At 44.8% G+C, this 17,978-nt stretch overlaps 1 protein-coding gene across 2 annotated transcripts; it reads right to left on the bottom strand.

Moving 5' to 3' along the window:
• Nucleotides 1-511: 511 nt before the first annotated feature.
• On the bottom strand, nucleotides 512-17,978 carry mtmr14 (myotubularin related protein 14). Of its 2 annotated transcripts, XM_012829406.3 has the most exons (19): nucleotides 17,069-17,978; nucleotides 16,621-16,769; nucleotides 15,947-16,055; nucleotides 15,433-15,508; nucleotides 15,238-15,298; nucleotides 14,859-14,981; nucleotides 14,221-14,294; nucleotides 13,884-13,954; nucleotides 13,295-13,369; nucleotides 12,588-12,654; nucleotides 12,123-12,208; nucleotides 11,307-11,383; nucleotides 9,737-9,773; nucleotides 9,343-9,413; nucleotides 8,468-8,526; nucleotides 7,712-7,874; nucleotides 7,284-7,460; nucleotides 5,583-5,741; nucleotides 512-3,874 (listed from the first exon to the last, which is right to left on the bottom strand). In XM_012829406.3, the coding sequence occupies exons 1-19, from the start codon at nucleotides 17,201-17,203 to the stop codon at nucleotides 3,697-3,699; spliced, it is 1,947 nt and encodes a 648-aa protein (XP_012684860.2). In that variant the 5' UTR covers nucleotides 17,204-17,978; the 3' UTR covers nucleotides 512-3,696. The 2 variants fall into 2 exon arrangements, with proteins under 2 accessions (XP_012684860.2, XP_031423858.1); XM_031567998.2 differs by lacking the exon at nucleotides 5,583-5,741.

Here is a 17,978-nt window from a genome sequence, read left to right as displayed (position 1 = left end):
AAATCTGCTCTGTAATTGAAGCCTTCCCCTGATGGTCTGAGCGTACTACGAATATTAAATATGAACAGTACTGCTGTTTTTTTTGTTTTTTTTAATTGTTGTAACTCAATAAGGAGACAAAGACAAAGGATTGTAGATTTAAAACAATTTAAGAGGTTGGCTACTATCCACGCTTTCTAAACCAATAGTGTCTAAAACTTTTTGTCTAATTCAGCAAATTGTCTCTTGTGGTCCTCCGTTCTGTGACTCAGCTCAGATATCTACGGTGTTCGTAGGCTACGCAGTCCTAGCTCTGTCAATGGAAAACGAAACACAGTGGCTCGAACCGAAAGCCAATCAATCCACACGTTGCTCCAGGAGTACGGAAGGGAGGGGTGTAATTTGATTGGCTGTTGACACCAGAATCGCGGAGTGTAATTTTAACCAATTGTCATACAATCAATCAACGAGTATCAGTGCATTTGACACACTGCAATCAGTAGGCTAAACACATAATAAAACACACTCTGCATTTGATTTGTGTCTCTTTTATTGAGAACGTCCACCTGAAAAAAAAAAATCACATACTCTTTGCTGTAGCCTACACATCTCTTGCAACAATTCAAAGAAAATATTAAAATAAAGAATTGATAAAATTAAAATCACCTATACAAAGAAAGGAAAAAAAAAAACTTAAAAAATAGTTTTGTAAGGACAATGAGTGCAATGCAGCATTTCAGTGAAACAAACAAAATAAAAGATTAAAAGGTAACGGGGGACACATCCATCTAAGAATTAACTGCAGCTTTGTCAAATTGCTAAGGTTGTGACAAGTAATGCGAGAAGCACATGCAAAACTGATATAAGTAACATGAAGTCCTTCAACCACAGTCCCGGTAATTCAAAGGAGCCCATTCACTTCCTTTACCGTGTCAGTGTCAACCACCAACAGAGCTCATTCCTTTTCCCCTTTCCACCACAAAAGAAACAATCTCAGCTAGATTTAAATGGGCTTTCGGATACTGAAGATTTGGAGAGATCTTGGATATGCCAACTCACGTAAATGAACCAAAATGAGGATTGAAAAGGTATATTCTGAATAAATAACAATTAAGCGGTGCAAAATGCGAAAAGATTAGAACAAAAAGGATATAACACTTGGCATTTTAATTTCATCCTGAGCTTAAGTTAGACAATGAATTGCCTTGATTGACATATCAGTGATAAGTGGATCAAATGGAGGGTGAATGTTCAAAACCTTACAGTTAACTACAGGGGCATCTTGGAAGTTTAACGTTCTTATCATTTCAGATAATATGCCAATCAGTTGTATGCAGTGTTACGAACTGCTAATAAGAGACATTTATTTCCAGATTCTTCATTCTGGGTAGGAACAAAAACAAAAATGTTCGTGGGTGAAAGTAGACAAATCAAAGATAACAAATGCAGACTACAGGAAGTCTCTCAAAGACACAACCAAGCCCACGCACGCACACACGCACCTTTCAGGATCACCCTGGTGACTGAGGTCCTTAACCTTTCTTTCTTCTTATCAGTATTAATTGAACTGCAAGAAGAGATTTGGTTAAAGTAAAAAGAGAACCATGATCATGTGGGACAAAACGGAGGTCTGTGTGTTTGTAGGTAAGCAACATGTCTGGACTGTGGCAAACTGTAAGAACTGCCAGATGTAGTAGAAAAGCAGTTGCCGTCTGTCCTTACTAAGAACAGTTAGCGTCACTAAAGGAAAAGGCACAACAAATTATCCTGAGGTACAGAAGCTGTTAGAAACAGTTTGGCATTATAGTATCAGAAATAATAAAGATGACTGATCTAACCTACTTGCTGTCCTTCAGTCATCCATTACACTTCTGAAAGTAGCAAAAAAAACTCACAACCATCATGTATGCCTCTTCCATCACAAAAAAACAGCATTGGTGCCTTGTATGACCAAAGTGACTGGGGTTCAGTGCTATGGTGTGAAAAATACAAATGGACGCTTATAGCTGAGGGACCTGATCACCACCTGTAGTGTCCTGCTGGAAATGGTTTCAGTAATAGAAATAGGCCAACTAGAACAAACCCGTTGTCAAGGCAACCGGTGTACTTCAACTGCCAAGAAGACCGATCTTAAATGGCTCTCTGTCCATAATATGCAAGGCAAGCACTTGCTCTGGACATTCTTTTATTTCAAACAGAAACAGAACTATCAATATGAAGGCATCAGCAGAAAAGTAACACAGAACGGCTTTAGAAAATAATCTGACATGGCCATGCGAACTAAACCTGAAAGGTGAATTAGTTCATCTGCGTGATCACTGAAACTGCATGTTTTTTTTTGTTTGTTTTTGTAATGCATAATGCATGTGTGGTACATTAGCAGCACTAACATACACACAGAGACAGAGGTGATCATGAGGTGCTGTGTCTTTAAGAAACAACAAGCGGCATGACGAGGGGCTTGGCTAGCAAAATAGCTAATGGCTTGAAGGCTGAAGTCAAGTAGGAACTGCAGAGTTCAGTTGCAGCTTCACCCCACCCTAAGGGCATGGTCTACAGTCTCAATAGCAGCATCTGAGATTTGCTCATCCCTTACTAGAGGAAATACAAAGTTCTCACGTAAACTCTCAACCGTTTTTCCTGAAGGGAAGAAAACATTTTCAAACGCTGCCCTTGTTGAACAGTGTTCTCTACACTAAATCCTTACTATTAAACAGACGGCAGCTGAAACCCTTGGCCCCAACCAAAGACTATAGAGCACCACAAAGCAAATTAAGGGGTAAAGGAGTTCATAAAGTGGGATGACAAATTTTGATATTCACACCGAAATCTTCAATGTCAGCTATATATGTGCAGCTTGGTGACAGGTTACTGTCAAATTATCAGGACCGTTTGGAGACCTGAAGGCATTGTGGCAAAGATATCAGGTAAGAGCATCATCCCATTCTTCATGTTAATGCTATGCAGTTTGTTCTATTCTTTTTTTTTTAATATATGGAAGTATAGTGCTAAGACAAAAAAGAGCTTCCCTTTTTGATACTCTGGCTGGATGTAACATTGTAAAAGCCCCAATGATCCAACCCCACCACCCACAAACCCCACCTGCCAGCTCTGTGCTTCAACTAGAAAATGTGCAACATGGAGAAAAAGAAAACAGAAGAAAAAACAGAGCTGGAACAGACTCAACTTAAAACAAAACAAAAAGGGTCTGCACTGCCACATTTAAAAATAAAAAAATAAAATCAAAATATAAAAACAAAAGAATAATAAAAGAAATACAGCCCCCCCCCCCCCGGTGTTTATGGTTTGGCACTTATTTCTCTTTTGTCTTCCAACAGTTGATGACAAAAACAGCATTTGAGTACTCGCTCCTTCAAAACAGTCTTCGAGTCAATCCACCCCGTCTGACACGCACACACCATGTCCAGCAGTTGGGGAGGAGGGGGAGATGTGTGTGTGTGAGAGACTCAGTGGAAGTGAAGAAGACAACAAGGGGGGTCTGGACAGGACCGCTACAGTTGGTCTGTATGCATGTACACACACTTAGTTAGAGGACTATACTCTGGGGGATAAGTAGAGGTATTGTGTGAGGGTGGCGGGTGCACAGAGGTCAGGGGGTCTCAGGGGAGATTTTGGGGTGTGGAGGTTTGAGGTGCTTGAGTTGCTATGTTAAAAGGCCCAGACTGGAGAGGGTTAACCGTTGGGGGTCTCTGTCGATCAGATGATGGTGTTGGTGCCGCGGAGTCCCACCCCGCGGGCAAACTGCTCCAGGAGCCCTGAGATGGCGCCCGACGGGCTGGGGGCCGTGGACTTGAGCCCCACGGTGGAGCTGTACGCTGCCAGGAACACCTCCCTCACCGCCTCCAGACGAGCCTGCCGCTCCGGCACATATTCACTGCAGTGAGAAACGGAGAGTTAGTTAGTTAGCGAGAGAGAGAGGGGGACAGAGAGTTAGAGAGAGAGAGAAGCAAATGGAGACAGAGTGAGTTAGGGAGAGGGGTGAAAGAGAGAGACAAAGAGAGATGGAGGCAGACGGTGCTGGAGAGATTGAGAGAGAAAAAAAAAGGTGATCGACGGTGAGAGATGTGTGTCCAGAAGCAAAGGGCACAGTATGTGGTGCAGCGAGCCCAGTGAACAAAGGGTAAAATGTGGAGGCGGAGGCGCTAAAAAGAGTGTGGCGAGGGCAACAGACCCAGGCAATATGGTTAGAAAGGGCAGGTGGACAGAGAGAGAGCGAAAAAGGAAGGAAGAGAGAGAGAATGGAAAGAAAGTATGACAATAAGAAAGAAGGGGAGTGAAAAACAAAACCAGAACTCCTTTAATGTGAGCAGCATTGCACAGAGACATGGTGTGCGAAACAATCGACACAATCTACTAGCATTTTCTCAGGTTCTGCGCCTCCCCATATGTTCCCCCCCCTCTCTTCTGTGCCCTTAATAAAGATGGATAGCTCCTATTTGCACAGACCAGTCGCACACTCAGGTCTCCAGACGCTCTCCATTTAGCAGCCCGTTCGAGCAGAAAGGGAAATTCCTCTAACGGCGGACAACAGAAATATGGAGAGAAAGGCGCAAAACACCCTGCCATTTATAATCCGCCTCTGATGCTGAAAAATGAATTGGTAACCAGAAGCCATTGAGTCAGAAAGACAGACAGATGGAGTGAGAGAGAGAGAGAGAGAGAGACAGAGAGAGAGAGACAGAGAGAAACAGAGGGAGAGAGCTGGGTAATTGTCTGTGTTGTCCTACAGCCCTGCCATTCACAAACAATTGTATTTTTTTCTGGGGCAAGCACAGCGGCTGTTATTACATGAAAGCAGGAGAGGTTAAAGGACCACGGTACCCAAAAAGTACCCAGACCATCAGCTTCCCCCTACATCAACCAGTACATTGTTTTTGTCTACAATCATTCCTTTGCCTGGACGTTAAAGATACTGTTTAATGACCTTTAATGCAATATATGCAGATAAACCTTTAGATTGGCAAGTAATGTCTAATACACAGATCCAGCCTGATGAGTGAACTTGGCTAGTTAGTATCTGAAAGGAGAGTATTTCAAAAGTATTATTATTTTGCATTTGATAAAAAGTATTTTAATGCCTTTGGTATTCATGCTAATACAACCAAAGCCCTTTTAAATCTGCTGGTAGCCGTCCAACATTGAATAAAAAAAAAAAAAATAAGACAAAGACAAAAAGACAAAATCATCCACACAGCTGTCTAGCTAATCAAACACACACACAAACAAACACACACACACAGCAACCACACAAAAACTGCAAACTGACACCAACTGGTCAAACAAACACACTAACCACACACATGGACATGGGCGCGCGCACACACACACACACACACACACACGCGCACGCACGCACGCACGCACGCACGCACATATATATATATATGGACTGAGTGAAATATGTTCCCTTGCATGCTCCAGAGCAGCCCTCTCACTGCCTCCATGCCTGTGCTGCTGGGTGAGGTGAATGGGCGACTTGGACCAAGTTCGGGGATGGCGTGGGATGGGTGAGGGTTAGAGGTCAAAGGTTAAAAGGTTAGTGGCGCACGGGGAGTGGGACGTGGGGAGGGCTTTACACTCACATGCGGCCGCTGGGTCCCTCGTCCTGGAAGCTGAAGGGCAAGGGCGACTCGGCCTGGAGGGGGCCATGGTCGTGGATACTACCGCAGCCCGACACGATCTGCCAGCTGCCGTAGTCAGTGGAGAGGGAGGAGCCTGAGCGCGCATACTCCGCCATAGACCTGCTCAGAGACAGAGCCAGGGAGAGACGGGCAGGGACAGCAAGGAAGAGCCATAGAAAGAAAGAAAGAAAGAAAGAAAGAAAGAAAAAACAAAAAGAAAGAATGAGGGAGAGAAAGAAAGAGAGAGAAAGAAATAGAAAGAAAGAAAGAGAGAAAGAAAGTGGGAGGGAGACACATAGAGAGAGATGCACAGAAAGATACGAGGAATCAAAAAGAAATAGGAGCGAGTCAAGAAAAAGATGAGGACAGCCAACAGAAAGAGACACAAAGATAAAGAGAGAGCGCCAGAAAATGAGAGTAATGAACAGACAGCGGCAAAGGTGAGAGTGTGACAGAGGGACAGTGAGGGGGGGAGAACAAAAGAAAGGAAAAGAAAAAAAGAAAAGAAAGAGCAGACACCCAAAGGGTCAAGGTTGAGGGAGAGGTCATGGGTGAGGGGACAGTCAGTCTCGGGCTACGCAGCAGGGCAGAGAGGTCAGCGAGAGGGCTTCCACCTCTGAGACAAAACCCCCACAAACTAAAACAGGTCCTGGCTGTAAACCGTGCCGCCTGTCTGGTCCTCCAGGGGCCTGAGGAACCAGAGAATGCAGCGCAGGCTTTATGCAGATAGAGCCATTAAGCCCCGCTCCGTACTGATAATGGCTTGGAGTGCCGAGGCTAATCAACATCAAATTGCGGCGAGTGAAAGATGGTTAGTGATATTCCAGAGCTTTCCTTGCGATATGCAAGAACATGCATGCACACAAATGCAGCCCTTTGTGAGGTGTTCAAACACACACACACACAGACACACACACACAGGCACACACACACACACAGGACAGGTGTACTGCGAAAGCAGCACTGAACACTCACTGACAGGGAAACAGACACACACACACACACACAAAAAAGCAAAACATCATAAAACTCTATAGCACTACAGCGCAGTTCATCCCCAGTCATAAACGAACCTCCTACAGCCTAAATCCTCGACAGAACAGGAACACACACAGCCTATGCGGTCCCTGCCCCGTTGACAAGACAACAGCTGATAATGAATGGCCACAAACAGGGGCGTGGGTTACCAACCAGACACACAACCCATCACAAGACACACTGATGCGGTCAAAGAGCCGGAACTAGAGAGAGAGGAAGACACACAGATGCCAGGACAGACTCGTGCCAGACAACTCTTCTGCAGTAATGCGTGTAGAGAACAGAGGAGGATGCGATACATATCTGTCAAGCCACCTTGCAATTTGGCATCACTATGGCAGCCAAAGGTGTAGCGGTGCCCCTGGGGCACTTATTTTGGTTAGTGATTTTGAGTTGAGTTCACATTCATGCTCATAGCTCAATGCTGCCAAACAAGAGGACAATCAAGACTTCTACAGCCTGCTTAAGCTAAAGCATGCCATCTTTAAAACGAGGACGTTGTCCTACATGTTAATTAACTTTGTATGATGATGCAACTGGACTCCTTTATTTCAGAAAACAGCACTACCCCTTCAATGTCAACCCAATTACACTCCCAATCCCCGTGTATGTGGACTGACTGACCTTCTTCCTGGCACAGCCAATGGGCTGCTCCCGCTGCGAGTGAAGCCCTGCTCTGATTGGTTGGAGGAGGAGGAGCTGGAGGACTTGCCCTCCGAGAGTGGATGAGGTAGCCTCTCCTCTTGCAGGTGCGGGCGGTTCCAGATCACCGTCTGAGGTGACGACATCATGGGTTTCCTCCTGAGAACAGAAAGAGGCGATTAAAAGGCTGCCCACGTGCCATCCACCAGCATCACTCCATGGCCAAACACAGAGGAACACAGATAATCTCCTCTGAGCCAGACTGCAAAAGGGGCTGCCTGTAAAGCACAGCATAAAGCACTAAGGCGCCTGCACAGGACCGGAGACCCCTACACGAGCCTTTCACTTGTCCCAGCCTTCACCTGGCTTCGGTCAGACACCTGTGGGGGGGGACTGGGTGCTGGACTTACCCACTACAGGGCTGTGGTGGGGTGGAGAAGTGGTCCATAGCCTCGTTGGCCAGACTGGATCCTGCAGCCGCTGCTGCTGCTGCCGCCGCCGCTGCCGGGGTGTCCTCAGTGATCAGAGAGAAGTCACTACTGAGGCTGGTGACGCTGCCCCGGTCTCGGGACTCTAGAGGGAGGAAGCGGTGAGGTGGGGACAGAGGCCGAGAAATGAGACAGGCAGAGAGATGAGGGAGAACAGCAGTGAATCAGAGCCTCAAGGCATGCTTAGATCCAACATTTATGAGCGCCCTTCTCTGAAGCTGGGAGCCTACAACTTATGAATGACTGAAAAGTTGTCCGGACATCTGCTGTTGTGGATCAAAACAGAACTCTGCTGCAATATACAAGCAACAATAGATGCTCAAGCTACAAGTTGCATTTGATGTTAGGCGTTACATATTTAATTCCAATGGAGAAAAAAAAAAATCGTAAAAGAAATGAAGAAGTGCATCTAACGTTTCAAACCATGATATGCAGGTTTAAAATGGTGATCCACACTCTAATACTGCTCAAGTTTTAGAGATTTGGCTATTCTGCAAGCTGAGAAATAAATGACACGCCAAGTAGACTAGGCAACTCCTGACTGCGACCTAACAAACGCAACACATAACAAACGCAACACATACAGACATAACAAACGCAACACATACAGACATAACAAACGCAACACATACAGACATAACAAACGCAACACATACAGACATAACAAACGCAACTTACTGAGTTGGCAGAGGTCATCCATGGTGAAATCAGTGTCTTTGAAGTGAGAGTTTTTTCTTCTGCCGAGCCAATCACGTCACCGTGGAGCCAGATGGACAAATGGCGGAAGAGGAGAGAAACAGCAACCGTGGGGGTTGAGAAGAGGGGGGGGGGGGGGGAGTAAGTGAGGAGAGAGCATGGGCATAAAGGAATACAAAGGGAAAGGCAGTCATTCAAAAGGAGCCATTAAATAAATAACTATTTTTCCAGCCCCTGCTGGACACAGTGGGGGTCATACTGCGGTAGTCTGTGTAACTTCCTTAAGCAAGGGAGCACAGGGCTGGCCTGACCTCTACTGTTGAAAACCAAACACTCGAAAGAGGGTGGCCACTAACAAGAAAGACATGTCCTCATGAATTCTTCACACCATTTCTACGAAGTCACTGAGTGAGTGAGTGCGCGCGCATGAGTGTGTGTGTGTGCGTGCATAACTGTGTATGAGTAAGTGTCTGGTGACCCTCTCCAAAGCATACCTCCCATAAAGAATGTTATTTCTTAACCATGAGGAAGACGCTGAGCTTTACACAGTGTGTGATCTAAATATTCTGACTGGTAATGCAGAATCTTCAAGCGCTTCAAGGGAGACAGGGCTTTAATACAATATGCATGCCAAAGAAGTCCATTCGAGTTTGGCTTGCTATTAGTATCTACACAGTTTATAGCATGCACATGACAATTTTGCAACATAACATGACATTTTGTAAGTAAATGTTAATAATGTGAAAATGAGGGGGACATGGCAGGATATGCACAAATTCTGTTTTGTGATCTAGCTACTGCAATATAATGTGTTTCCACACTCACGTTGAAAGAACAAGCCAACGTAAGGCACCCACCTCTGTTTTTTTACGGCCGAGAACTTCTCAGAGACAATGTGCTTCAAAAAATTGAAGCAAAAAAAGAAAATCTGCCGTGAAATGTGAGGGGAGAGAAAGAAACAGGAGAGAAACACATCAATAAAATAAAACCATATTTTCCCTCGTGGGTGAGCCCCCATAAATTATGAAACACTGCCCCCTAGGACATATCCAACAAACATTCCAAAAGACGGGAGTATCCACAGGTCAGAGTGACTGCCGGAGGTCATGGCTACGGCAGGGTTTAAAACCCAACACATGACAGAATATAGCCCATCACAGAGCCTAGGCAGCAAGAGTGCTGTGAAGCGTTTTGAAACTTGTACATGAAGAGCTTGTAAATTAAGAGCTGAAAATGTCTACTTCTACTCACCTCCTCCCCTTTGGAGAGTCGATCAGGCAGCATGTGACTGTGGGAAAGGTTGAAAGAGAAGAAAGAACTTCACATTAACTGGATGGAGAAATCCACTCAATAACCTCAAGCATCTCATACCCACAAATTACCTGCTTAGCATAAATTACCAGCTGACTATAAACGTATACATCAGAAAACTGAATTCTATGTTAAACATCTGTCTGATATGTATTTAAATACACCCTACACTCTCAAGATACAACCTGCTTGTGTTGACTCGCTGTTGAAATTGACGATCTGAATAATCTCCATTATAAGAACACTTAAAAGTTCTTAGAACCATGTGATGAGGGGTTTTCAGAGTCCTATTGACTACACAATCAGTACTCCTGCTTAACCAAGTGTGGATCTCCGTTTTCATAATAGACCTGATTCACAGGTTACAGGCTTTCATTATAGAACTGCTCACCAATTAAATAAACAAGTTTACATGTGTGCTCCATGTTAGTTGGGTGGAAGACCAGCAACCACCCGAGTCCTCCGAGTTCAACACTACTACACCTTTGCTCTTTGGCAGTAAGCCTTCTATTCTAAGCATGTAAATTCAGTACAAGAGAGACATAAAAGGCTTTTAAGTAACCCTCACAAGAAAATGTAGGACACTGGGCTACATTGGTGCATTGGTATACCACAAAGGCGGTCCCTAATTTAACACAAACCAGCAGAATCCTCATTTTCACGAAATGACTGAGACTGAGAAAGGCCTGGATCAATAATTAAAATCCTTCACAAAGAATTATTTGGCAGTATTCAATTATTAATGATGGATATTCTGCTTCTTTTCTGCCAAAGCAATTCCGATCGGTGTGAAAATCATTCACATATATTCCCTCAATTTCTCTCACTCTCCGTCGCCTTTTTTCCCCTCCCTGCTGGTCGTAGTCCCGGGAGTTTGGCAGCATAATTACTCGTCTTCTCTGGCAGGGCGATCTCTGTTTGATGAGTTAAACTTAGAAAGATACACAGCTGTAATTATGAAAGGAGAAATCCCAGAGGCACTCCCTCTCCTCTGCCTGGCCCCCTTCCCTCCTTTTCTCTCTTTCCTCCCATTTTACGCTGCCTCTATGACACCCTGCTATCTCTCTGTTTCCTTCCCCACAGACCTCTTCACTCGCTCGGTCCCTTTTCCTCTCTGTTCGCACTCTTCATCTTCCCTCCCCGGAATGCCGTCACCATGTTCACGGTAGTCCGCGAATATCGTGGCGGACATACCAACAGCTAGTCACTCCCAGACAAAGTTGCAAAGACATGGTCCCAGTGGGGCTGTACAAACCTGCAGGCTACCAGCAAAAACTCATGCATTTGATATATATATATATATATATATATATATATATATATATATATATATATAAATAACACACTTTTTGGTCACACCAGAAACAACCGACTTCTCAGTGTTCTGTCTCACTCCCACGCAGTGTCACACTCCATGAATTAATCTAGCCAGGCTACACTCTTGCCGAAAAGCTTTTTTCCATCTCGTGCACCAAGGGGAGGGTGAGGTTGGGTGGCGCGAGCTACTTACCCGAAGAGGAACCAGTCGTAGGCAATGGTCAGGTACAGGATTTCGCTTGGCTCCAGAGTGGCGTGAATGGCACCGTCCTGCCAGGGAAGAGAAGAGCGGAAAACATGTAAAAACACTGTCACTCATCCATCATTTACTGGCCCAGAGAGAGGGAACAGAGGCTCAGCTCTCTGACTGACTGACTCTCAGATGGCTCTGTGCATGCATCTTTCAGTAGTCACCCTGCTTAGGCAACGCCGACAGACTTAACACAATGGTGGGGAAGGACATGAGATACCCTCTACAAGAGTGATTAAAAATACATTTGCATGCCAGTTGCAGCACGTAGAGTACGGTGGAGGTTTGAGTACTGTATGATTGGTCGACAGCCTGTGATCATTAAACAATGAGAACTTAACATCCCTTACATCATTAGCCTTGAGGGGAGTTGAAGGTACACCCCCACATATTCCCACACAACCTATCAAGTAAAGAGGAAGGTATGGAGGGTGCCAGGGAGGGTTTCTGAAGTGATATTTGTGTGTGACCTGACAGAAGATTCTAACGTACAAAATGTAGCCTGTGATCATTTGAAAAGTAAACAGTATGCTGGCTCTACTTCATTTAGCCAAATCTCAGAACTGACATAATAAACACTTTGACACAGTTGTTCTCTCTGTACTGCAAGATTTTTTTTTTTTTTAAAGTCAAGGAGGGAAGGTAGGGGGAGGGAGAGAGAGAGAGGTAGGTAAAGTGAGACACTCAGGGGGTGAGAAGGACTCCCCTAAAACAAGACACACTGAGTGACAAGGAGAGACAAGAGGTGCGAGGACGTACCGCCCAGAGGGAGAGGCGCAAGAGGGACACGAAGAGAGGCGTCCTGTCCCAGCCGGATATGCAGTGCACCAGCAAACCACTTTCATCTAGAACACACCACCACAGACCTTATGAGGCACAGATGGCCAACAACAGCATGTCTGCAGCACTGCACACGCCACCATACGCGCTAATGTTCTTGATTGTACAGAAATCATTTGTTGATCATTAGTTGATGAATTACAGTGGGGATCATAAACATTGTGACTTGTGAGTGCACAGACCGTAACTGAATGTCTACAATGCCAGTTCGTGTTAAAAGCGAGGCATGGGAGCTGTTTGTACAGCTCGTTTCAAACGTAGGTTACCCAACGCACAGTGTGTATCTGCATAATAAAGTAAAGTGAGAGTGAAATGTGCATGCACATCATTCTCTGTACTCAGGGCATTCTCAGGCTTTGGGTGTTTGGGCGGCGCATGACTCACCATCACTGTTGATGATATGAATAAGCAGCTTCAGGTAGTTCTGAGTCTGTTCAACCAGATCCCATGACTAGAGAAAATATAAGAGAGAGAGAGCGCAAGAGCGTTTTAATACATCATTTAAATTAAACATTCGTAGTAATGTTTGCACAAGCCATAATCAATCAAAACTGATACAATACACCCCCATCTACCCAGACCCAACACCCCTAGCACACTGACAAGAGGGACAGACAGACAATCACAGAGAGAGAGAGAGAGAGAGAGAGAGAGAGAGAGAGAAAGAGAGAAAGAGAGAGAGAGAGAAAGAGAGAGAGAGAGAGCGAGAGAGAGAGCAAGCGAGCGAGAGAGCGAGCAAGAGCGTTTTTGGTCTGCACATTTTGATTCATACTTCTTATCATTGCCCCCGATGCATCATCTCAAGCTCTAATCCATTCGCAGAAACTTAATATAGCCTGAGAATAGAATAGAAAGTACAAACCCAAGACCAGACCAATATATTTGGTCATCATGTTTTACCATGAGCATACATCTATGGGCACCTCTCCACCCAGCAGAGGGCACTGTGACACAACCTTTAGGCTATGACAAAGGGCTTCCGTACAGACACACATTATAAGAACTAACATCAGTTCGGAAAAAGGCTTTGTATCCGAAAAGCATATCAACACGGTGTGGAGTGAAATAATGAATCATTGCACTGCCATTACCTGATATGCCCTCCAATCAATATTCAGATTCTTGGTAAAGCGAGCAGGGATTGTCAAAGGAGCGTCCACAAAGTCCTGCAAAAACAAAAGACACCTTTGGACAGCGGCCACAAGCAAAACTTCCTTAGGACAGAGTCCATGCTCCACTTTCCGTGGCCTGAATATCTTCAACCTGTCCAGTGGGCATTTACATATTTAGAAAATGTATTATAATGAGCCGTTTTTATATATCTTTTTATATGTATTTTAATATGTATTATAATGAGCCATAATTTACCATTTGCTGAGCATATCTCCGTATGGATTACTAAGCAGATTGTTTCAATGATGGTCTCCAATCATCCATGTTTGGTGGGCCACTAACATGTGTTTAAATTTCAGTTACCTCACAGTCTTGCCTATAAGCACCTACTGCCTTCATCTAAATACTCAACATAATCAGAGGTGACAGGAGGAATAGGAGCAGACTGCCACAGCATTTCAGCCAACCATGCGAGTGGACTCAGGGTATTCCATAAACCAAATATATGAAAGCAATGATTGGAGTCCCCAATTTCTTTCAGAATGGGAAGAAGTGATGGTGCTGTACCTGGTTCCAGTTGAACACCAGTCCCTCCGCCGTGTAATCTCGATCTTTGTACTCCTTGAAGAACTCACAACCTGAATAAACAGAGCGATCTCAGTCAAGGCGTCAAATCACGCTACACAATATCTGGAAATTCTCCCCTGTGCGTCTGAATCAAGCAACGCACCTGCAGAGCTTATGAAATGTAAAAATGTATTCCTGGTTCAACATTCCCAGGAAGTCATGGGAGAATATCAGTGTGAGCAGAAGAAGGGGAACTGACATTATAAAGCAAAAGGAGGAGAGGCAAAAGGAAGGAGAGAGAGAGGTGGGAGAGCTGGAGGAACAGCTGAAGGCTCACCTGGGTAAGGCACAGAGAGCAGAGTGAAGTCTGCATAGCGCTGGGCTTTATCCACCTTCTCCGAGGAGGTGACGCTGGAGACACAGAGCAAGAGCAGAGAACCCTGTGAGAATCGTGGCTAATGGCTTAGCACACCCTCCTGTTCAACATTAACCACGACTGACATCAAGGTACTACATAGACTTTGAAGCATGCGTGTACACACACACAGAATAATTATTATAGGGTAATGTTGGAGTCTTTCTTACAGTTATGACAAATCATGCTTGCATATTTACAAATAATAATTAAAAAACAGATATAATGCATTCCTAATATCTTACAAATGTACATGTGCATATATTACTAATGGATGCTGGCATAATACTAAACGATGTCGGATGTCAGCATTAAAATCACTCTGCACTGGCCCAGCATATCGTGCGACTGACATTACTATCTAACTACAGGTTGGATAGTAAGGTGTAGATAGTAAGATCTGCTTGAACGTAACGGGGATTTAAGATCAAATATTTATCTCCCGTTGACTCCTGTCTATGATAGTGGAGACTTGCAATCCATGGATTGCTATTTTTCTGAATTGCAGAAAACACCGGCTGGAATCGGCTGGAATTTAGCAGTACGGCACACTGACTCACTTTAGGCCAAACTTGACCTTCTTGTTCTCCACCATAAGGTCGCAGATGTAGCGCACTGAGAGATAGCGCAGTAGCTTGATGTCTGAGCCGCGCACCTTATCAAAGAGCTGAGAGTCTCCGTTGCTGAGAGGGGGGGGGAGAGAGCAGAGAGAGAGAAGTAACAGAGTAGGGATGAAGAGAAAAGGAGAGAGACAAGAAAGACAAGGAAACAAAAGCAAGAATGAAAGTGTGAGCAAAACCAGAAATGCTTCTTTATGCCATGACCTAGTTTACCACTGGAAGCAGTCCAGTGCAACAAATGTGGAGTTGTACACAATGCATAACTGGCACAGCTGCTTGCCACTGCAAAGGGCGGCCACATCAAGCAAGAGGCTCTCACCTGCCAGCACTCTCGTCCTCGGGCACTTCCTCGGACTCTGCCCACGTGTCATCTGTGCCACCTGAGAGGGGGGGGGGGGGGGGGGGGGGGGGGAGAGAGAGAGAGAGAGAGAGAGAGAGAGAGAGACGGGGTCATTAACCATTCCGCCTTCTGGTGTGATGACAGGCACAGCCGGCACGAGATGGAGGAACTAACCTGAGAAGATGTAGTTGTAGCCGGTGCGTCCGTATAACTCCCCCCAGCCAGCTAGAGTGGACGAGCGACACACGTGCTGCAATGCAAAAACACAAAAGCTTACACACACAAGGAAAAGCTACTGTACGGGACCTAGACCTTCTCAAACAGGACAATTTTTTTCATGTTTACACTACACTCAGTTGAGGCCAGGTGCACCACAACAATCAAAAGAATTGAACTGAATTATAGTGTAACTAAGCAAGGGATGTGGGAACAGCTTCAAGAAGGAACTGTTGGAGTCAATACAACCTCCAGCCTGACCATCCTCATCACGCCCCCTGCCCCCCCCCCCCCCCCAAATCTGCAGACGCAGCTTAGTACTACCAACACACCACAGTCATAAGACCATACACTGTTTACATGAATACCATCACTGTGTAGCAAGTCTAGTTAAAGTGCTGCCTAATTCACTAAAAGGTGAATGTAATGTGATTTAAAGCTTGGTGAGGGTCACACAGCGAAGTGTGCTTACCTTGCCATTGTAGAGGATGACTGGGCACACAAACCTCCCTCTGCAACGAGCCATTTTACTGCGATTCACCAGATCCTGCAGTTTACTAATCTGTACGGCGCTTTCAAACCTGAAAGCAAGAGGGAGAGACATCCACAGAAATATTTTGTATAGTGTTATTAAAAATCAATGAACACTTACACAGATGTAGAGTCCCTTTCAAAGCTTACTAAACGCCACACTACATGGAAAGGAAGACCATGCAGAATGCTTTTGTATATCAGTGCAACACAGAGAATGGCACATACTGAGTTTGGAAAATTAAGCCTACCAGGGAAACATGTATCACACTTTTTTTTCTTAATTCCTTAAACAAACTTAGCACATGGAAGCTTTGAGTGCATGTGGACGGGTGTGACTGATCACATCCTCTCTGGCCCTATTCAGCCTCAAATAAACCAGCATGCTACTCAATTATGAAATAATCTGAAACAATGCTTTAATGGGATAACAACTATAAGTCATGAGATATTAAATATAATAGTAAGTAATTTTTATAATTCCAACGCATACAATACAAATTACGTATTGTCATTTCCTAGTAGTCAACTTGGCTACCCTGAAAGTTACAAATTAACTTTTTGTGTCTATACAGTACTTTGTACATTCAACACAAGAGTTGGTGACCTAGTTACCGTTCTTTATTAGGATCCGTGCACTCGTACTCCAGAAATACTATCTGCCGTGGATAGTGGCCGCAAACATCACCGTTGGTATTGTGGATGATACTGTACTTGTAGTCTCTGCCAAAAAGTTCCAGGCAACGCTTCTCTATCCTGTCCACCTGTGAAAGGTTCACACACTTCAACAATCTGCCAATGGTTTTAAGCGTCAAATCCAAATTTCGCCAAAAACTTGCATGGGAAAAGTTAGACACAAGATGTTGCAATAATTGCAATAGTATAAAAAATTATGACAAGTGTGCATCATGTGACGTTACGTTAATACACCAGACAGGTGTATTCAAGCTAGGCCATTTTATGTAGCCTAATAAAGTATTTTACACGTCTGTATGTTTCCAACTTCAAGCAGGGGGATAGATCATAGGTCAGCACCTCAATGAGCTCAAACGAGCTATCTTACCCTGGGAGTGACTTCCTTTGCTCTGTACTGCATCTTCGCAAACAAATCTATCAGATCTGCAATCTCCTCGCTTTTGCGGCCGCTGATCCCCGAAGCACTCAGGGAACCAGCGACCGATGGGGAAGCGGCCATCATCGCGCCGCGACCCGCCGTTGCTTCTAGTCGAACGCTCCCTCCGTCAAACACCGCTGCTCCTTGAGGCCGGGAAGACCCACCAGGCCATCCCTTCCCGGCCAGTTTCGTCCTGACTGCCCGCTTGAGGCGGCCGGAGCCAGGGATACGTCTCGAATTCAGGGCAACGGCGATATGTCACCCTTAAACCCTGACTGTATTAACTAGCCTTTAGGCTAGCTAATACCAGCTTCTTCGAAAGCAAGTGGAGAGCGGACTGCTTTGCGAGCTCTACGAGGAAAGCTAGCGAGTTGGCTAGCTAAATTATGCTTCCTTTAACGTTAGCTCTTAGGACTAACGTTAGTTAAAATTATGGCTTGCTACTTTGTAGCATACCACCTGTTAGGACATAAAGTTTTGTTTTCGTCGAACAAACCACCTACATCCACAGTACAATGTAAGGTAACTGGTACACTATATGAGACTAAAGGTGGAAGAAGTGGCTTTCTGCTCAATCCGACCATTCTTGGGCAACCGACTCAGGAAACCCCGAGGATTCCCGGGCCTTGTCACGTTTTTCAATGTCAAGTATTCATTCCAAAAAATCCAGCATCTGCAGTAAAATAATCTTAAAATATTTGTTTAGGTGCTATTCGTCGTCACACGAAAACAATCTTTGTTATTCCCCGCTGGCAGTAAAGTACTGCAGTAAAGAGTGTTGCAATCGAAGTGGACTAGATCACGGTGCAAGTGGTAAACAGGAAGATGTCGAGGTCACATGATCAACACCGCCCCCCAC

Source organism: Clupea harengus, chromosome 5, assembly GCF_900700415.2.
Source record: "Clupea harengus chromosome 5, Ch_v2.0.2, whole genome shotgun sequence".
Lineage (NCBI taxonomy): Eukaryota > Metazoa > Chordata > Actinopteri > Clupeiformes > Clupeidae > Clupea > Clupea harengus.
The sequence above is the reverse complement of the archived record's forward strand: the minus strand, read 5'-3'. Positions and strand labels throughout refer to the sequence as shown.